Genomic DNA, 21,992 nt, shown 5'->3' on the forward strand with positions numbered 1-21,992 from the left:
GGCCTACTGCAATTATCAGTTTAATATCAAATTATTAGTGAGCATGTAAACATACTCATTGGCTCTCCCTTTTAACTGCCCTTAATTGACCCATTTATAGCAACAACTTCCGAATCCATTGGAGAGTATCTGCTTGAGCAAAAGTGAGGTGTACAATAGTATTCCCTGCCAAATAATAGTTTTTTTGCGATTAATATTCACAGACCTACGCCTCCCCTGAATCAGATGATCCCCCGCCAAACACACAGGCACAACCATACACATTGATTGGAGACAGCTTGTTTCGGCAGCGTAGCCTAGTGGTTAGAGCGTTGGACTAGTAACCGGAAGGTTGCGAGTTCAAACCCCCGAGCTGACAAGGTACAAATCTGTCGTTCTGCCCCTGAACAGGCAGTTAACCCACTGTTCCCAGGCCGTCATTGAAAATAAGAATGTGTTCTTAACTGACTTGCCTGGTTAAATAAAGGTTAAATAAAAAAAAAAAAAAAAAAAAATTACAGAAGTTTCCCTAGGATTTTCTACCTGCAGCAACACTAGTGTAGGATAATGGTGGAAATACTGGTAAAGCACAGTGGCTTTATTTCCGCACCAAAAAGCAGGCCCTAGGCATATGACAGCAAAGCTGCATTTACACATACAGCCCAATTCTATTTTTTTCCCAAATAGAGGCTAAATAGTTGATCTGATTGATCAAAATAATTATATATATAAAAAAAGAAAAAAAGATTGGAAATTGGCTGCCTGTGTAAACACAGCCCAAGGTGAAAATATCCCTCACTTTTACATAAACACCGTGGGGGGAAAACATATACGCCCACTAATAACCCTAAATAGAATCTTGCTTTCGTTTTATGTTAATAAAATAAAAATAAAATAAAAATGTATTTCACACAGTACCAGAAAATGTCAAGCTAAGTGGCATATTAGTAGTCCATTGCAAACAAGGCACTTGTATAAAATCCTCCTCGTTACAGTATTGTTCACAGGCAAGACACATCCAAAATACTTGGCTTTAAAATAATATGAGATTGTATATGGCTAAAATCAAAGGCACATCTCTTTACTTGGGCTGTGTTTACACAAGCAGTACAGTTTTGCGATTAATGAGGAGAAAAATCTGAATTAGGCTGCCGGTGTAAACACAGCCTTTGTGGTTCATGATGTATTGGTACAATAGACTGCACTGTGTCTTGTGTTATTCCATTATGTTTCCTCAACCGCATTCAACATCCACGGCAGCTTTGGTCATTACACACACACACACACACACACACACACACACACACACACACACACACACACACACACACACACACACACACACACACACACACACACACACATAGGAAATTGTACAGAAAGTGCATGGTTCTTGTTTGTATTGCCATAATACAGCTCCACTGATTACTCCTGTATTTTAGAGGTATTTCTAGTTCTCAAGTTGACCGCAATTGTTTGGAATGACAATTCAATATGGAACAAAAACAGACTGGCACCCAGACTAGTCCTCCTCATCTATGAAGGGGATGTCCAGGTCTGAGAGGTTCCTGCTCCTTGCCTTGGTGTTGGGCTGGGGGTTCTGTCCATCTGGTTGGTCTCTGGGGCCTGTAGCTGTAGTTCTTTGGGCCAGGTCAGCAGGCTTAGGAGGGCACTCCTGCCTCTGGTTCCTCCACAACAGGTTCACTCTGCCTGGTGGAGACACCAGTCTGGATTAGTCTAACAGTAGACAGCTCTGGATTAGTCAAATAGTAGCTGATCCCAGATCAGTTTGTGCTGGGCATGACAATTATAGTCAGAGGAGTTAATATAATATTATACATGTAGGCAATCCCGGGAATAGAAAACCCACTATCTTGGGGTTGCAAGCACCATGCTCTACCAACTGAGCTACAGAAGACTAGTTGGCTAAAGCGCATACAGATCTAGGACCAGATTAGTGTTATGATATGGGGGTCATTTAATGTTAGCACACAGTTAGGCAACACACTACCATGACACACATCCACACTCCATTCCCAGGTGGCAGCACCAACAGAATAGGGGCTGGAAGCCTTGATAAGTTCACATGTGCGAGCAATCAGTGGATTGGCTACCTGTGACCAGAGGCCTCTTGGCCTTTTTAGTTTAGGCTTACCTCTTCATAGTTTTGTTTTTGTATATCTTCTTTTTTTTGGTCACCCTTTTGAACAACAAACAATAATTTGCTTGGACTGGCCGATCTAAAGCTAATGACGGAGCTGATGCCGGTAAGTTTGCTGTCACCTGGACACATGCACATACAACACAGTCTTCATATGCTGATTTGTCATCGTCCTCTGACGATTTTTGAACTTCAACTCCTATTGAATAGTGAAATCCTAAGTATAAATATGTTTTGTGCAAATGTTTTTTTACAATTGCAAACTTCAAAGTGTAGGGAATTCAAGGAATTGGTCTGGTGATGTCATTGGCCTGACCACTGGTTACAGACCAGTTAACTAGGCCTAAGATTGGCGCCGTCTTCTTGAAGAAGATGGCGCCGAAGAACATGGCTGAAGTTTTACATTCTCCCAACCAATTGTGCTATTTTATTTTATTTTTTTCATTTGTGTAACTTATTTTTTAACTTATTGTGCACATAATGTTGTTGCTACCGTCTCTTATGACCAAAAATAACTTCTGGACATCAGAACAGTGATTTACTCACCGCGGACTGGAAGAAACTTTTTCCTTTAACGAGTCAGACGAGAAGGATATCATGCTTTCACTGGAACAGGCCCAGATCCATGCCTTTTGCTTGAAGAAAAGACACCGGAGAAGAGGACGCAGATTGGGCATCCTGAGAATCCGGGGGCGAATGAGTAAACTTCCACTGCCTTGCATTATTTTTGCTAACGTGCAATCATTGGAAAATAAAATGTATTACCTACAATTAAGATTATCCTACCAACGGGACATTGAAAACTGTAACATCTTATGTTGTTTTACCGAGACGTGGCTGAATGAAGATACGGACAATATAAGAGCTAGCGGGATTTTATATGCACCGGCAGAACAGAGACACCCCTCGTCTTACCAGAGGTAGCGAGGGTGTGTGTCTTTTTGTCAATAACAGCTGGTGCGCAAAGTCTAATATTAAAGAAGTCTCGAGGCATTGCTCGCCTGAGGTATAGTACCTTATGATAAGTTGTAGACCACATTATCTACCAAAGAGAGTTCTCATCTGTATTATTCTTAGCAGTCTATTTACCACCGCAAAACGAAGCTGGCACTAAGACCGCTCTCAAACAACTCTATAAGGCCATAAGCAAAGAAGAAAATGCTCACCCAGAAGTGGCGCTCCTACTGGCCGGGGACTTTAATGCAGCAAAATTTAAATCAGTTTTACCAAATTTGACCAAAATCCTAGAACACCTTTACTCCACACACAGAGATGAATACAAAGCAATCCCCCACCCTCCATTTGGCAAATCTGACCATAATTCTATCCTCCTGATTCCTGCTTACAAGCAAAAACTAAAGCAGGAAGTACCAGTGACTCGCTCAATACGGAAATGGTCACTTGACGCGGATGTTACACTACAGGACTGTTTTGCTAGCACAGACTGGAATATGTTCCGGGATTCATCCAATGGCATTGAGGAATACACCACCTCAATCATCGGTTTCATCAATAAGTGCTTTGATGATGTCGTCCCCACAGTGACTGTACGTACATATTCCAACCAGAAGCCATGGATTACAGGCAACATCCGCATCGAGCTAAAGGCTAGAGTTGCCGCTTTCAAGGAGTGGAAGACTAATCCGGAAGCTTATAAGAAATCCCGCTATGCCCTCCAACGAACCATCAAACAAGCAAAGTGTCAATACAGGATTAAGATTGAATCAAACTACACCAGCTCTGACTCTCGTCGGATGTGGCAGGGCTTGAAAACTATTATGGACTACAAAGGGATACCCAGACGCGAGCTGCCAAGTGACGCGAGCCTACCAGACGAGCGAAATGCCTATTATGCTCGCTTTGAGGCAAGCAACACTGAAGCATGCACGAGAGCACCAGCTGCCTAAATGATTACCGCCCTGTGGCACTCAAATCGGTAGCCATTAAGTGCTTTGAAAGGCTGGCCATGGCTCACATCAACAGCATCCTCCCGGACACCACTCCAATTCGCATACCGCCCCAACAGATCCACAGATGACACAATCTCAATCGCACACAACACTGCCCTTTCTCACCTGGACAAAAGGAACATCGATGTGAGAATGCTGTTCATTGACTACAGCTCAGCGTTCAACACCATAGTGCCCACAAAGCTCATCACAAAGCTAAAGACCCTGGGACTAAACACCTCCCTCTGCAACTGGATCCTGGACTTCCAGACGGGCCACCCCGAGGTGGTAAGAGTAGGCAACACCACGTCTGCCATGCTGATCCTTAAGACCGGGGCCCCTCAGGGGTGTGTACTTAGTGCCCTCCTGTATTCCCTGTTCATCCACGACTGTGTGGCCAAACATGACTCCAACACCATCATTAAGTTTGCTGACGACACAACAGTGGTAGGCCTGATCACCGACAACGATGAGATGGCCTATAGGGAGGTGGTCAGAAAACTGGCAGTGTGGTGCCAGGACAACAACCTCTCCCTCAATGTGAGCACGACGAAGGAGCTGATCGTGGACTACAGGAAAAGGAGGGCCGAACAGGCCCCCATTAACATCAACGGGGCTGGAGTGGAGCGGGTTGAGAGTTTAAGTTCCTTGGTGTCCACATCACCAACGAACTATCATGGTCCAAACACACCAAGACAGTCGTGAAGAGGGCACGACAAAACCTTCCCCCCCCCCCCCCCCCAGGAGACTGAAAAGATTTGGCATGGTCCCCGGTTCCTCAAAAGGTTCTACAGCTACACCATCGAGAGCATCCTGACCGGTTGCATCACCACCTGGTATGGCAACTACTCAGCATCTGAGAGTAAGGCGCACCAGAGGGTAGTGGAAACAGCCCAGTACATCACTGGGGCCAAGCTTCCTGCCATCCAGGACCTAATATAATAGGCAGTGTCAGAGGAAAGCCCATAAAATTGTCAGAGACTCCAGTCACCCAAGTTACAGACTGTTTTCTCTGCTACCGCACGGCAAGCGGTACCGGAGCGCCAAGTCTAGGACCAAAAGGCTCCTCAACAGCATCTATCCCCAAGCCATAAGACTGCTGAACAATTGTGGCGGAAGAATCAGAATAAGTTGTGTAACATAGATAATTAAGATGTCTTATCTGCATAATATGCTTATGTGATATACTTGTTATTAGAATGTATCCCTTCGGACTCTGGTGTTGGCAGTTGCACTTCTTCCCTCAGCTGGGGCTCAGTCACCTGGGGCCCAGAGACGGGAGAGGTCAGGCTGGTCTTTCACATGTCCCTGGTGCTATTCACAATTTCTGAAAGGGAAGAGGCCCGGGGGGACATTGTTTTCATATGTGAATGTGTCTTTACCTATTCTTAAACCATGTGAAGGGATGGCGTGATTAATGGGGAACCAATTACTTGTCTCCACAATGTCTGTGCGCCAGTCACTCCCTCCGTTGGCATTGGGGGATGTGTGTGTGGTAATGTCTGGAACCATTGTATGTCATCTCTGATGTTGCACTTATCCTGGGATAGTGTATGACCTAGAGGCTCACTCCCCTCAGTGAGCTTGTCCAGGAGTGTGGTCAAGAAGGGGTTTTACTTGAGATGGGAGTATCTGTAGTTGACAATTAATTTATGCCATTGGTCGAGTTGGTGTTTATGTTTTATGAGTCCCTGGAACGAGATTGGAACCTAGTCTTAGGGGCCAAACTGAACGATAAACTGAACGAATGCTATCTGGCTACGGGATACTCCTTTCTCATTTAAAAAGTCTCACCTTGTGACCTGTTCCAAACATCTGTGGTTTGTTATGTAGACTAGGGGATGGATCTTTTCTATAAAAGATCTCAGTAGCCTTTGTGTTGGCGCTCTCAACGGATCATCAGAGATGGTGATTCGTCGACCAGCCATCGCTTTGCAAAGCTCTCACTATTAAAGATTTAGTTTAAGTAGAACTCTGACTTGTGTGATAAGTTTGTCTCTCCTCATTTGATAGTAAAGAAATGAACCACCAAACAATTCATAAAATCGCCACCGGACAAGTTACATTGACCCCACCCCTCCCTTTTGTACACTGCTGCTACTCGCTGGTTGTTTGTTACCTATGCATAGTCACTTCGCCCCCACCTACACGTACAGATTACCTCAACTAGCCTGTACTGAGAGCCTTATTGAAGCTAGTAGTTGAGTACAATTTGCTAAAGACCAAGTGGCAATAACGTTTTTGCAGATAGATTTGGACCCATGCAAAGCGTTAAGATGGTCTGCGGTAACAATGACTGTCCATTTTATAAATTAATTAGAGAAGTGTTTTGCAAGTGCAGTTCCATTGGGATTTCACTAAAACAATTTAAGAAATTATTCATTTGCAATCGCACACTGACTCGGTACCGGTGCCCCCTGTATATAGCCTTGTTATTCTTATTGTGTTACTTTTTATTATTACTTCTTATTTTAGTCTACTTGGTAAATATTTTCTTCTTGAATGGCAATTTTGGTTAAGGTCTTCTAAGTAAGCATTTCATGGTAAAGTCTACAGTTGTTGTGTTCGGCGCATGTGACAAATAAAGTTTGATTTGATTAAGACCCTTAGACTTAGCAGGTGGAACAATATTAGCAAGCTAGTTTATCGGTTTCTTAACACTTGTACAACAGGGACTGGCTGAAAAAAAACAACAACAAAAAACAGGGACTGGCTGATAGTCGGCCTGCTTGTGATACTAATACAAAAGGTCAGTCAGAAATGCAATAGATTGAGCAAGCACACACCCTGAAATACCATTGTAAACGGCAAATCCTTTTCCTGGTTACACAAAACCGGCGCTAAAAAGCATGCAGACCCACTTTACAACTAGCTACTGTAGAAGGTGGCATCTTAAAAGGGAATCCACCACTTGTTTCTTAAAAAATCTCTCCCCTAATATAGCCAGGAGTTCGCTAGCAGGAGTTGAGTAAAACACAAACGGATATGTCAACCATGCTACTTCCAATGCACCAGAGGTAGAAAACAAGACTTTTTTTTACAGCCTGGTTTAAGAATGCAAGTGCAATCACAACACAATTATTTTCACAAGTAATTTCTAAGTAACTACCTGGGCTGTAAAATAAAGTGTAGGCAGTAAAATAATGTGTTACCGAAAACAAAGAGTTGAAGTGAATGAAGGCACAGGATGGTGAAGGCCTACCGTACCGCTCTACTGACCTTCTGATTCTAGGCTTCTCACTCTATCCTCCAGCAGGCTCTCTGAGCTGATAGACAACGACAATCTGGACTCTGAGTCGTCAAAGTTCTCCTGCTCCAACTCTGGCAACCTGCACGCCAGCTCCTCCCTACACACACACACACACACACACACACACACACACACACACACACACACACACACACACACACACACACACACACACACACACACACACACACACACACACACACACACACACACACACACACACACACACACACAAATGCTGAGCTGTATGGTATATGGTGCATACACCACTTACCCCTTCAAAGTAGGAGGATACATTATTGGTCAGAGTAATTAGATTAGATTGTGATGTCATGATCTGGGCAAAAAACTCCCTCCCACCTGAACAGGCTGAAATTCCAGGCATTTTTTGAAACAGCTGTTACACAAAAAGGGCATTATCATAATTTTCACTTGCAGATTGCTATTTCGACCTCGCTGAAATATCTTTAAAAAAAAATGAAAATCACATTTTTAACCACTGCCCCTTTAACACTGACAGCTTCTACTGAGATAGCGTTCCTCTTTAACACATCTGATTCATTGTTGATTAGTTCAGTCAGATGTGTTAGTGCTGGGCTAGAACAAGATTTTGTACCCCATAACAGAGAACTAGGAGTCAGTCTCTTCACTCACTTCTCCTCTTTGATGGATTTGATCCTCTCGATGAGAGTCCTCTCTGACTCCATGTCTATATCCGATCGGTTAAGATCATCCATTTGAGGTACGTCCAGCTCTGATGAAGATTTCTCTAAGATCTGCAGATATATAGTATGAGTCAATATACCAGACAAGACAACTTTTTTTGGGAACGTGGGAACCATATTTCCAAAGTGAAATTCCCAGTGGGAATTGGTATTTGGATCACCAGGTTTACATATTCTCAGATGTATTACACACAAGAGTATACCAAACATTAGGACGACCTGCCTAATATTGAGTATCACCCACCCCCCTTTTGCCATCAGAACAGCCTCAATTCTTCGGGGAATGGACTCTACAAGGTGTCGAAAGTGTTCCACTGGGATGCTGTCCCATGTAGACTCCAATGCTTCCACAGAAGTTGGCTGGATGTCCTTTGGGTGGTGGACCATTCTTGATTCACACATGAAACTGTTGAGCGTGAAAAATCCAGCAGCGCTCTAGTTGTTGACACAAACCGGTGTGCCTGGCTCCTGTTCAAATCTTTTATATTGCCCGTCAATGACCGTTAACCGTCAATGACACACATACACAATCCATGTCTCAATTGTATCAAGGCTTAAAAATCCTTTAACTTGTCACCTCCCCTTCAACTACACCGATTTTGAAGTGGATTTAACAAGTGACATCAATAATGGATCATAGTTTTCACTTGGATTCAGCTGGTCAGTCTGTCATGGAAAGAGCAGGTGTCCTTAATGTTTTGTATACTCAGTGTATATCAAGATTATAAAGTATGTTGTAAACATGTCATTGATCTAGGGTTGCAAAATTCCAGCTTTCCCCAAGCTCGTTTGTTTTTCCTGGACCATTTCTCAGAAACCTGAAAACGTTTCCAGAATTTTGCAACCCAATGTGATGTCAAAGCAATGTTATGGTGGAACCAAAGTGTTCTTCCACTGTCCATGTCTACAGTGTGGAATGGTAGCGACAATTATTAATTATTTTATTAGTAGGATCCCTATTAGCTGTTGCTAATGCAGTAGCTACTTTTACTGGAGTCCCACACAAAACATGACATAATACAGAACATTAATAGACCGGAACAGCTCAAGGATAGAACTACATACATTGTAAATACAAATAACAGAAATAAAAAAAAGGTCCTGTACTAATGTAATGTACTTACAGTGTTCTGTCTCTTGAGCATCAGTTTGTTGACGGCCAGGGCCTCAGCGAACTCCAGCTCTGTGATCTCCTGCATCTTCTCATTGTACCGTCTAAACTGTTCTAAGATCAGGATCTCCACACACCTGGTGGGAGAGAAAGGAGAGGGCTTCTTACAGCAAAATACACACAAAATGCTTACTAAAGACTACATCTTAACTTGAGAGACATGCGTATGCAACTACAACTTAAGTGCAAACATCACATCAGTGCATTGGCTGTACATGAAAGTGAGTTTACAGGCGTTTCTCACATTAGAATGCCACTAACAATAAAATGTGTTTAAAGAAAACGCCCTAAAATAACTACATCAGCCCTCTTTGTTAACATTATTACTACTGTAGTAATGTAGTGTAGTCTCACGTGGTTATCTTGGAGATGTCCTTCATGCTAAGGAAAGGGTCTGTGGTGTCAGGGGATCGCAGGATGCAGGGGGCAAACACTATGGCCAGGGAGTTAGCAGACATCCGGTTGTGCTCTTCCTCCTTTGCCACTCTAGAGGAAGGAAATATCCATCAGTCTGACACAACATCCTAATACATACTGTAACATGGTTAACCTGTCATGTGGCATAATCAGGGACCAAAGTTTTTCCTGGTCAAGTGTGATTAGGACACTCCGGGACCTAAGTAAAAACTCAAGGCTCAAAGCATAGCATATGAAAGCCTTTGTATGGAAGATGGTGGATTGCTACTATCAGTCAAGATGAATGTCGATGTACTGTACAGGTTATTGAGTGATGTGAAAACGAGTGATAAGTAGAAAGACCATTATACCCATATACTGTAGATAATACTGATCAATCGGTCTGCTGCTACCTACCTGACCAGGTGAAAGACCAGCCTCTCCAGCGTGTTGAAGTTAGAAGGGGGGAGGTCGTCCAGTTTCTGGTAGACCGCACGCAGCTGTTCAGATTGCTCTGGCAACTCTGCAGATGAAATGAACAGTGTCAAATACTTTGACATACTGTACAACTAAAGTACTTCAGGTGGCTAATTTAGCTTGATTGGCGTGCAGGGTGGACAAAGGACTATTCCATTGAATCCAGTGTATGGGGCTAAATCTAGTGCACCACAAGTATTTGAAACTGATTTCTCTGGCATTTCTTAATGAAAAAATACTTATTGAACTTCACACAACTATGACAACTCAATTTCTTCTTTTGCTACATTGTGCCCTACTGAACACAGCCCACCAGACAAACTCACCCACAGCGTGCAGGAAGTCGTTGTAGAGGCTAAAGGTAAGGAGGGGCTCAGGCAGCTCTCTGAGCCAGCGTTTCACCAGACCAGTCACCGTGTGGATAGAGTATTTCTCAAGAGTTGCCCTCTCTGGGTCTGACAACAAATACAATTGTCTTGTGTTTTTTTTGTGGTAAGAATTGTACAAATAAATTGATGAATGTAAAAATGAAAATCAGAAACATGACTTTATGGTAAATGCTGTAACTACCAGTATACTACAATAGTGTGTGAATGTAGTGCTTTTATTGATTGACCAACAATTAGTACAGTTTAATACAGTAAAAAGGTTTTGTTGATTGTACTAAACGAAAAAGGACATTCAGGGTTAAGCTGGCGGTCTTACTGGTCTCCAGTAGCTGGTGCAGTTCCCTGGCATGGCAGGCAGAGCCAGACTTGCGGTAGATGCCCTCTGTGTACAGGCCATTCATCTCCACATGCTCCAGCATCATCTGTACCACCATAGGGATTGGGTAGGTCTTACTGGTCAGAACACACACCTGTACCCCAAAGTGCAGATGGCCAGGTACCCCATCGTCCTAACACACAGACATAGTAAGCACACTGGATCAAACAATAGTCCTGACAAACTACTTGACAAACTGTAAAAACACTAGACCCATGTAGTGCTGCTTACCAGCCTGGCGCATCGTGTTGAGCAAGCGTTGATGATTTTGGAGAGGCATTTCTTGTGACATATCAATTTGCAAGCTAAAGGACCGAACAAGGCAGACAAGAACAGAATGGTAAGAAATGTGGAGTCTGTTCTAATGTTACAATTAGGGGTGCTGGCAACAAACCTATTGTTTTTGATGGAATTCAATTTCTTCCTCCACCTTTGTCACAATATCTCAATGCCCAATTGGTTATAGAAAATGTATACTTTGGCAATACATGTGCAAGTGACACTTTCTTACGGCATAATTCCATATTCATGTCCCTGGTCTTTTCAATGGGCTTGACGATTATGTCATAACATTGGAATAATTTATTTCTGCCGGCTGCAGAAATGTTTGTCCATTGAATACCATTCAAAGCCTATAGAACCAACAAGCCAACAACTGCTACTCAGACATCAAAAACAGCACAAATTCCCCCATAGGTGGCGCTCTAATAAGCATTCAAAGTCCAAGGCTCAGCCCCGCTGCCCAGTTTAACGTACAACAACGAAACTATAGGAGAGGAGGAAGATTATTTAAGATACTTTTTCAGAAGATGGGCAAGGACTCTGTTGTCCTGGCATCCTCATGCTGTTGCCTAGGTAAGCACCATGGTCTTGTAGTGGATGCGAGCTTTGACTGGAAGCCAGTGGAGATTGTGGAGGACCGGGCTGACATGAGAGGACTTGGGAAGGTTGAAAACCAGGCGGGCTGCAGCATTTTGGATAAGTTGCAGGTGTTTGATGGCACATGCGGGTAGCCCAGCCAACAGCAAGTTGCAGTAGACGGGAGAGGACAAGTCCCTTGACTAGGAACTGCGCTGCTTCCTGTGTGAGTTAGAGTCTTACTCTACCAATGTTGTAGAGCATATGAACCTGCAGGAGCTAGTCACTGCTTTTGATGTTTGCAGAGAACGAAAGGGTGTTGTCCAGGGTCACACCAAGGTTCTTTGTACTTTGGGAGGGCGACACTTTGAAGTTGTCAACTGTGAGAGGTCTTTGAGTGGGCAGAGCTTCCCCGGAAGGAAGAGCAGTTCCGTCCTGTCGAGTTTGAGGTGGTGTGCCGACATCTAATTTGAGAGGCAAGTGGAGTGTCCATGGGCAATGTTACCTGTAATCTTTTTCAGCACTTAGCAAATTTCAGGTCTGTTGAAAGCAAACTTCAACATTGTGAAAATTGTGTGGGCTGGATTGACTGTGAACAACTAGAGTCGCTCACTCCATATATCAACTCCCAGAAATGTATTGGCTAAATCACCAGAGTAGACTCGCATCAAAAACAATGGAGAAAAATGCATCCCATAACATTTTAATATGGAAATAGCTGTTTTATCATTCAACTTACAGTAGTAGCAAATGTGTGGTGTTCAATGTAGGCCTACATTCCATGAGACATTTGAGAAAAAAAACATGCAGGGCTTGACATTAACCTGTTAATCCACTTGTCCTTCAGACAAGGTGACAATGTTGTTTGATACAACAAACCACCATACAAAATACAATTCATTATTATTCCCATACCATTACATAGAATCAGACAAATTATGCTACCCTCTGCCTATTGGCTACTTAGTTTATTCAAGACAGACTCAAAATACAACACTGCCCCTTTAAGACATAAAAAAGCTCTTTATCTGACTCTCTTTTCAAAGATGGCTAGAAATGTATACATTTTGTGCTCTTGTAGGAAGCAACCACTCCCTCATTGTTGACTATAAATGAGCTATAACTGGTCTAACTCACTAACTAGAAAATAATATGAATACATGTGCACAGGAGAACCTCCAGCTCTTGCTTTGATCTAAAAACAAGCACATCTATTTGTGACTGCTCATGCTGTAAACACAGTCCAGTTCAAAGTGAATGGCACAGGTCCATATATGGCCATTTGCATGTTTGTTTATGGAGATTACATGGCTGTGTGCTCGATTTTATACACGTCAGCAACAGGTGTGGTGGAAATATCCGAATTCACTAATTTGAAGGGGTGTCCACATACTTGTGTATATATAGTGTATATTTCTGTTGTAATGTTCTCATCTATGTTATAAATATACACTCGCCGGACAGTTTATTAGGTACAACACCTCGTCCACAAAAATGTATCGCTCCTACAGATTGTCAGGTGGTCGTGGCTTGCTATATAAAGCAGGCAGACAGGCATAAAGTTACTGTTTGATTAAACATTAGAATGGGTAAAACGAGTGATCTAAGCAACTGAGCAAGGTATGATCATCGTTTCCAGGAGCGCCAGATCCAGAAACGGCCGCCCTCCTGGGCTTTTCACGCACGGCAGTGTCTAGGGTTTATCGAGAATGGTGCACAAACAGACATAACTGCGCAGTACAACAGTGGTGTACTGTTGTCACGGATGGGCTATTGCAGCAGACGACCACACCGGATTCCACTCCTATCAGTGGCGGCTCCAGTGGGCACGCAATCACCAAAACTTGACAATTGAGGAGTCGGAAAATATTGCCTGGTCTGACGAATGCTGTTGCGTCATGCTGATGGCAGAGTCAGGATTTGGCGTAAGCAGCATGAGTCCATGGACCAATCCTGCCAGGTGTCAACGGTACAGGCTGGTAGCGGTGGTCTTGGCACACGTTAGATCCCTTGATACCAATTCAGCAACAAACATTTCCGACACCTTGTAATCCGAAGAATTCAGGCTGTTCTGGAGGCAAAGAGGGGTGTCTGACCCAGTACGAGATGGGTGTAAATAATAAACTGGTTCTAGTTCTAGTTTTATGTTTTAAGATGGTGAACAACAGACAGTGTTATCTGTAGGCTACTCACCGCTGCACATGTAGGCCTTCTCCATGCCCCAGATGAAGGAACCACACAGGTCACAGGACTGCATGATGTTCACCTGGTACGTACTGAACATGTGATCTAGAGGGCTGTTGGGCTTGAAACAGTATAACACACATCAGATAGGGAGAATGACAGGCCACCTGAGACCTTTACTTATCAAAGTTGCGTGCAACAAAAAAATGATAAACCTTGCGCGCGCCAGTTTCCCCACAAAGGTTGGTATTTATCCATTTTGAACTTGACAGGAAAGTGTGCATATCTCCATGCAAATCTCAGACCTTGCATACGAACAACTTCTAATGGTTGACCAACTGTATTGGAAGCAAATATTGTTCTTTGGGGGAAATGTTGGTGTTTGATGCACAGGAATTATAATAATGGTAGGCTAATAAAAACATTACAACGTAGTCCTAATGATAAAAGATTAATTTTCCGTTGGTAAGATAATCGCATAGCAGCATGTCGCCTAATATATTTATTTTACTTGTATTATATGCAGTGTGTTCGGAAAATATTCAGACACCTTGACTTTTTCCACATTTTGTTACGTTACAGCCTTATTTTAAAATTGATTCAATATTATTTTTTACTCAGTCTACACACAATACCCCATAATGACAAATCGAAAACAGGTTTTTAGAAATTTGAGCACATTTATAAAAAAAAGATACCATATTTACATAACTATTCAGACCCTTTGCTATGAGACTTGAAATTGAGCTCAGGTGCATCCTGTTTCCATTGGTCATCCTTGAGATGTTTCTACAACTTGATTTAAATCCACCTGTGATAAATTCAATTGATTGGACATGATTTGGAAAAGCACACACCTGTCTATATAAGGTCCCATAGTTGACATTGTATGTCAGAGCAAAAACCAAGCCACGGAAGTCGAAGGAATTGTCCGTAGAGCTCCGAGATAGGTGTGTCGAGGCACAGATCTGGCACAGATCTGGGGAAGGGTAACAACACATTTCTGGAGCATTGAAGGTCGCCAAGAACACAAAGGCCTCCATCATTCTTAAATGGATGAAGTTTGGAACCACCAAGACTCTTCCTAGACCTGGATGACCAGCCAGTCACTCTGACAGGGTTCCTCTGCAGAGGTGGGAGAACCTTCCAGAAGGACAACCATCTCTGCATCACTCAACCAATCAGGCCTTTATGGTAGTATCAGACGGAAACCACTCACTCCTCAGTAAAAGGCACATGACAGCCCGCTTGGAGTTGCCAAAAGGCACCAAAAGGACTCTCTGACCTTGAGAAACATGATTTTCTGATCTGATAAAACCAAGTTGAACTCTATGGCTTGAATGCCAAGCGTCACATCTGGAGGAAACCTGGCCCCATCCCTGTTTTTTAGCGGCAGGACTGGGAGACTAGTCAGTATCGAGACTAGTCAGTATCGAGGGAAAGATGAATGGAGCAAAATACAGAGATCCTTAATGAAAACCTGCTCCAGAGCGATCAGGACCTCAGACTGGGGCGAAGGTTCACCTTCCAACAGGACAATGACCCTAAGCACACAGCCAAGACAACTCAGTAATGGCTTCGGGACAAGACTCAATGTCCAGCCAGAGCCCAGACTTGAACCCGATCGAACATCTCTGGAGAGACCTAAAAAAAGCTGTGCAGAGACGCTCCCCATCCAACCTGACAGAGCTTGAAAGGATCTGCAGAGAAGGGGAGAAACTCCCCAAATACAGGTGTGCCAAGCTTGTAGTGTCATACCCAAGAAGACTTGAGGCTGTAATTGCTGCCAAAGGTGCTTCAACAAAGTACAGAGTAAAAGGTCTAAATACTTATGTAAATGAGATATTTCAGTTAAAAAAAAAAAAGCTAAACTTTCTAAACCTGTTTTTGCTTCGTCATTATGGGCTATTGTGTGTAGATTGAGGGGGGGACAATGTAATACAAGGCTGTAAAGTAATAAAATGTGGAAAAGGTCAAGGGGTCTGAACACTTTCCGAATGCACTGTAGGCCTAAATCATACTCATATTGCAGGGCATGTTTCTCCTTTTCTGACATAATTGGTTTATTCCCGCTACACCACAAATATTAGGCTAACATTGATCCATCACTCATTCAATAGCCAACCAATGCTTGAAAGTAACTGTTAGCAGTATGGGTAGGCTACAGTATTGCTGTGAGATAGGAGTGTGACATAATAGCCTATTTAATCTCAGAGCCTATACTAAGGCAGGAAATAGAAACACAATCATGTATTGATAAACAAAATATTGAACAATTCGTATTTTTCATGGAAGTGTGGAATGTAGGCAGCATTTACTTTTAAATTGTTCAATAGACAATCAATCTTACAGAATGCACAGCCAGTGTTTGGCACTGCAAAAGATGAAAAACATTCTGGCCACACCTCTACAGAAAAGTGATCAAATTTGCCATTGCGCTTTCTTTTAAACTGTCATGTCCCAGTTCCAACATCTCCAAATCATACAGAAAATGATTTTGTTACCATAAAAGGTGAATGGAGGGAGTTTCAGGCGGGTTGTAAACGCTTGTTCAAGAGCGTAGAAATCAGTGTTGGAAAAAGTACTCAATTGTCATAATTGAGTAAAAGTCACCCAGTAAAATACTACTTGAGTAAAAGTCTAAAAGTATTTGGTTTTACATTTAAAGTCTAAAAGTATTTGGTTTTACATTTACTTATGATACTTAAGTATATTTGAGCAATTAAATATACTGAAGTATCAAAAGTAAAAGGATAAATTATTTCAAATTCCTTATAGTAAAGCAAACCAGATGGCACACTTTTCTTTTTTCAATTTATGGATATCTAGGGGCACACTCCAACACTCAGACGCCATTTACAAAAAAAGCGTTTAGTGAGTCCGCAAGATCAGAGGCAGTCGATATGACCAGGGATGTTCTCTTGATAAGTGTGTGAATTGGACCATTTTCCTGTCCTGCTAAACATTCTAAATGCAATAAGTTATTTTTGGTGTCAGGGAAAATGTATGGAGTAAAAGGTAAATCATTTTCTTAAGGAATGTAGTGAAGTAAGTTGTCAAAAATAAAAAAAGTAAAGTACAGATACTCATAACTACTTAAGTAGCACTTAAGTAGTAGCACTTAAGTAGCACAGTAACTTTACTCCACTGCTAGAAATATAGTATGGCTTTGATTTATCAATGAAAATGTGTATATGTTGCGTGCGACAGTTTGAAAAATCCCAATCATTTGTTGTGCATGCAAATCCTAGAATCTCCACATACGCCAGAATTGAGTGAGAAATCCATGCACTGTTAACAAATGTGGACCCCGGACCATTAATCTGTGTTTACTTTAGACAGTGCTATTCAGAGGTTATTATCATACAATTTAACTTACACATTTGCTCTTTTTCCCTCTCATCTTTGTCTTTTTCATGGTCTGCAACACATTGAAAAGTAGACATGAAACAACTGCACCTCTTAAAATTACATACACAGCTCTTAAACTTTCAAAAGTGTATTCTGCTCACAAACAATGTAAAAAAAACTGTTGCGAGTGTCTGTGAGTGCATGTGTATGTCTTTGTTGGTGTTTAATGTGCGTTTGTCGGACTCTATTCAGAACTACCTTGACCGGCCCAGCCTCCGCTCGTTTGATCTCTCCCCGTATGAAGCCATCCAGAACGGACTGGAACAGGTTGACCACTGACTGGACCTCAGTCTGCTGCTTGGCTTCGGCAAGACTGGACACACGGTTCTGGTAGCCCTTCAACAAGCCCTTGTAGTTGATGTGGGGCTTCTGTTTGGAGAGTACACATGGGAGAGGAGGACAGGGTTCATGAAGAGTGTGGGGGTGATTTGATGTACAGTATAGCACAACCCAAATCTTTACATCCGTCTCAGGCAGTGAACGCCAATCAATTTTAAAACCCGTTTCAAGACACCCTTTTGAACTTGGTTAATTACCCCCATGCATAGTTCCTTATCAAAATACCTAGAGCTCCATAAAACAATCTCTGTGTTCAAGGTGCCCAGATCAGTCCGGTGGATAGACTTGGATACTCACCGAGATGGAGTACATGCCCTTGATGGTCTCTCTGAACTGCATGGTGGCTGTGAGGAAGATGCTCTCTGTCGCTGACAGCTTCTTCGCCCTTGTACGCAGCTCATTTACCTGGAGAGATGGTGGGTAAATGAAGTTACATGGATTTTTTTTACATAATTTTTTTTTATATACATTTAACTAAGTCAGTTAAGAACAAATTCTTATTTATGGATCTCTACATGTATCATTATCTATCATTCAAAATGGCCCTGACTACGCGTTCAGATTCTCTGACCAGAACTGGTAAGTCGGTATGTTATAAAGATGCACTGCAAGAACATGCAAGTAACCAAGCACGTGAAGGAAAATGTCTATAGACGCCTATGGCACCATGTCTCAGAGTTATTAGTACACATGTGAGTGTGTCAATGAGTGAGAAAGAAAGATGGTGAATGAATGACAGGGCGATCTTAGTCAGTCAATAACTGCTCTTGAAAAACTCTGAAGACTAAAACACATCCTAATAAACCAATAGGCAATACAATACTGATTTTTTAATAAAACAATATGCAGTTGCAATAGGGCTAACTCCTAAGCCTGATGTGAATAACAGGTGAGTGAGAGACAGGTATCCCACCTGGTTCCCCAGGAACTCGTCCAGGTTTCGGAGCTCGTTGGTGTTGGTGATCTCCCGTTCCAGAGAAGCATTCCACTTCTCAGAAACTCTCGCGGCTCGGCTGATCCTGATGGACGGGTTATGAGGCTGCCCGCTGCCCTCGCTCAACAAGGGGTAGGAGTATGGAGAGATGGCTGTAGGTAAGGGAAGGATGTGTGTGTGTGCTTTTAGAAAGAGGGGACATGTGGTTGAGATTATACCATTGACCACTAGATGGTAGTAAAAAGACACATTTTTAGTGCCTTTCAAATCATATCAGTCATAGGGCCCTATTTTAACAAACCTAATGCAATGTTAAATCTAAACGGTAACGTTACAGGTCCAGGGGGTGTGTGAGAAATAAAAAACTTTGCTATCACAATTATCGGTGCACTTGCTAGCGTTGGCACGAAAGGGCTGGGTTTCGATGAATAAACAAGGTGTGAGTGTGTCCAGGCTTGGCCCCTCACTGGCCAATCAGAACGTGCTCCATGGCAAAATATGTGGTTGTTTCAGATTGTGTGTTTACACTATTATACATTGCCTTGGAATCAACTCCAATTTCAATGTAAGTCTGTTATAGTTTGTTAAATGGCTTACAGAAACTAAATGTAGACCAATCCCCTCATTGCTTAACAGGTTAACTTGAACCCATTTGCAGACCATATTGTTCTAAGTAACTGTCTTCAATAGCATTCACACTGATATAGGGTCTAGGCTCACTGTATATTTCATTATGGCTGAGCTTGGACATGCCAAACAATGTCAATAAGCAATATTAAATTAATTATTGTTACGGCATAAAAATAACTAATTCTAATCAAAACAACAACTTGTTTTAAATAGCCTATGTCACACTTACAGGCACCATTATTTCTCCCCAGGGTTTTTACACACATCCAAAATGGATGGACCTGCATGGCTAAAATAATGTGGGACGGCCTACAATGCATAGATAAAAAGGTTAATTTCAGCTCACTGTCTAATTCCTCTCAAACGTGATATTTTAATAAAGCTTTGGTGATTAAGATTTACTTCCAAGTGGTCTCAGGAGTTAAACCCTTTATCAGCAGTCTTGACTACTTCCAGATTACATTGTGCAGACAAAAACAACCTTAATTGAGAGGAGGGGATGCTATGCTTGGTTTTTTATCAAATAAACCTGAAAATGGGGAAAAAACATTTTTGTTTCTAAATACAAAATCTACAGGCACCAAAAGCACATTAGTCTACTCTCGTTTCATGCGCATATGGGCAGTGTGCGTCACAGCTGGATAGGCTGAGTTTTCGCTGTCAAAATTCATGCCATAGCCAACTTTGTTTACCGCTAGAACCAGCTTTTGGTTGGCCTTAAATATCCCTATCAGCGCAGCCTGAAATTAGCACTTTGAATCATGTTTTTAAGGACACACCTCAAATATTTCCACCCTGCCCATCTGAGCGAAAGCGAGCTGATATAAGACAGGTAAATTGCAAAACCTGGAATTCAGGCTGGAAAATGCAGAGCTCCAGTTTTTACATGATGAAATTGTAAACTAATGTGCGTTTGATACTAGTGCCACACCTTAACGCCAGCCTAAAATAGAGCCCTAAAGCTGGAAGGCACAGTGAGCAGTTTGCTGTAGGGGGCAGGACTACAGTACCTCCTTTTTCAGATTGTGTATTCTCATTAGTCCGCTTCCCGTACTCAGGTGGCTGAGAGTCTCTATTGGGCCATTTCTTCATAATCTTACTGAAAAAGCCAAGTCTGTGGAACACAAAATGCTAACATTTAACCATGACAAAGAACATAGTATCATCTCCATTCAATATACAGGAAAAAACTAATCAATTATGGTTTACAGCCTCCTTACTCCTCCCGCCTTTACCTCTCAGGTGTGGTTGGCTGGGATTGGCTGTAGTCTTTGATAATTGAGCTCTCATTGGTACTCCTGGCTGGGAGGCTGAACCTTCCAACATCCGTGGTAATATCTGAAGATTTCTGAAACTGAGGGAAAACAATTACTGAACATCTAAGATTGTATGACATGAGACAACAACCATGCTGGGGAAAAATCAGATACATCATTATTAACCGGTAACATGTGGGGAATGATTGTGCCTAGAAAGTAAGAAAATATTGAGAACAGATGTCATGCCATTTCCCCAGTGTCTGTAGGTGTAGTACTAGTGCAAAACTTCCAGGCCCCGCCACACCAGTTAGTTAGTTAGTTCCAATGATGTGTATAAACCCTAGATGACTGTTTGGAGTGATGTTTTGAAGCCAGAGCGCAGCCATTTTTGTGCAGCCATTTTTCCGCCATTGTAAAAAAAGATTTTTGAAGTTATAGAAATGCCTTTAATGTCTACATTCGTTTTTGAGAATCCTTAGTTGCTACATACATTTTTGGACTTATAAATTAATGATAAACCAATTGATTCTTGATGTTTTTTGTTGTTGAAGAATATACCTTATACATGCCTCCTTGAGCTTAGTTCAACTGTCGTACCCCATCAGAACCCAACATAAGCTTTTTTTTCTTACTTCAATGTTTGTAAACAAGTTAAATGTAAACAAACACTGTACATCCCCCAAACATGGTTAAAAAAATAATTACCTCAATGATCAGTCATTGCATTCATAGCATCGATCCCTCCGCTTTTTTACCAAAACAAAGGCCCGGTGGCCGCTTACTTATTGTTTTAACTGTGGATTTCTAGCGTTAAAGCATTCTTTAAAATTATCTTATGTGAAATGAACATAAAAATAAACTACAAATATATTTCAACCTTTTCCTTAAAGTATCATTTTTAGAGAGTACTAATGCTACTGTCCCCACTACAACAAATAAATACTTAAATACAGGTATTTTGTCCTTGAAACATTTGATTGAAATACTGTAGAATTCCATTCGTTCCTATGGAGGACTGCTCCTTCTGAGGAGTGCCAATATGGCGGCCAATGGCTTCAAAGCCACTCATTTGGCCAATACATAGCATAATAAATCAAGGGTGTATATACATCATTGGTTAGTACCCAATTCCCCAGCAGGAACGTCTATCTGCCTGCAGCCACCACACCCATAGCCAAGTTCAGTCTCTCCCCCTTCCTGCTCCCGAAGAGTGCTCTCTTACAGTAATCTCCCACCATGGACGTCAAAAGAATGGACTGAGATAAAGGAACATGGTGGACACTCCCTCTTAACCCATGTTTAAACCTTCAGCAGCATCATGAGCCTAACCTCTGCCTGACCTATGACCTTTTTTGCTGTAGTCAATTGAGGGCAGCAATGAACATCACAGACTAAAATATTAGTTATCATTGTGTATCTTGATTGCCACAAACCTGTGTGCTATATGAGAGGCTATAGTTTGTAGAACAAAACAATTATTATCTCTCTTTACCAACAGAGAATA

At 42.1% G+C, this 21,992-nt stretch overlaps 1 protein-coding gene across 7 annotated transcripts in view; it reads right to left on the reverse strand.

Moving 5' to 3' along the window:
- Positions 1 to 527: 527 nt before the first annotated feature.
- Positions 528 to 21,992, reverse strand: part of LOC109871955 (unconventional myosin-IXb) — a 72,839-nt gene continuing 51,374 nt past the window's right edge. For 4 of the 7 annotated variants that reach the window (XM_031806596.1, XM_031806598.1, XM_031806601.1 and 1 more), the window contains 16 exons: positions 20,465 to 20,583; positions 20,240 to 20,343; positions 18,579 to 18,781; positions 17,963 to 18,070; positions 17,525 to 17,695; positions 17,295 to 17,336; positions 13,925 to 14,036; positions 11,105 to 11,178; positions 10,814 to 11,006; positions 10,435 to 10,563; positions 10,049 to 10,154; positions 9,590 to 9,721; positions 9,189 to 9,312; positions 7,994 to 8,115; positions 7,309 to 7,436; positions 528 to 1,689 (listed from right to left, as the gene is read on the reverse strand). In XM_031806596.1, the coding sequence (XP_031662456.1) occupies positions 1,502 to 1,689; positions 7,309 to 7,436; positions 7,994 to 8,115; positions 9,189 to 9,312; positions 9,590 to 9,721; positions 10,049 to 10,154; positions 10,435 to 10,563; positions 10,814 to 11,006; positions 11,105 to 11,178; positions 13,925 to 14,036; positions 17,295 to 17,336; positions 17,525 to 17,695; positions 17,963 to 18,070; positions 18,579 to 18,781; positions 20,240 to 20,343; positions 20,465 to 20,583 (2,055 nt within the window). In that variant the 3' untranslated portion in view covers positions 528 to 1,501. The remainder of the gene's footprint in view (positions 1,690 to 7,308; positions 7,437 to 7,993; positions 8,116 to 9,188; positions 9,313 to 9,589; positions 9,722 to 10,048; positions 10,155 to 10,434; positions 10,564 to 10,813; positions 11,007 to 11,104; positions 11,179 to 13,924; positions 14,037 to 17,294; positions 17,337 to 17,524; positions 17,696 to 17,962; positions 18,071 to 18,578; positions 18,782 to 20,239; positions 20,344 to 20,464; positions 20,584 to 21,992) is intronic. The other 3 variants (XM_031806599.1, XM_031806602.1, XM_031806600.1) reach the window with 2 other exon arrangements.

The sequence above is a fragment of the Oncorhynchus kisutch genome, linkage group LG27, assembly GCF_002021735.2.
Source record: "Oncorhynchus kisutch isolate 150728-3 linkage group LG27, Okis_V2, whole genome shotgun sequence".
Lineage (NCBI taxonomy): Eukaryota > Metazoa > Chordata > Actinopteri > Salmoniformes > Salmonidae > Oncorhynchus > Oncorhynchus kisutch.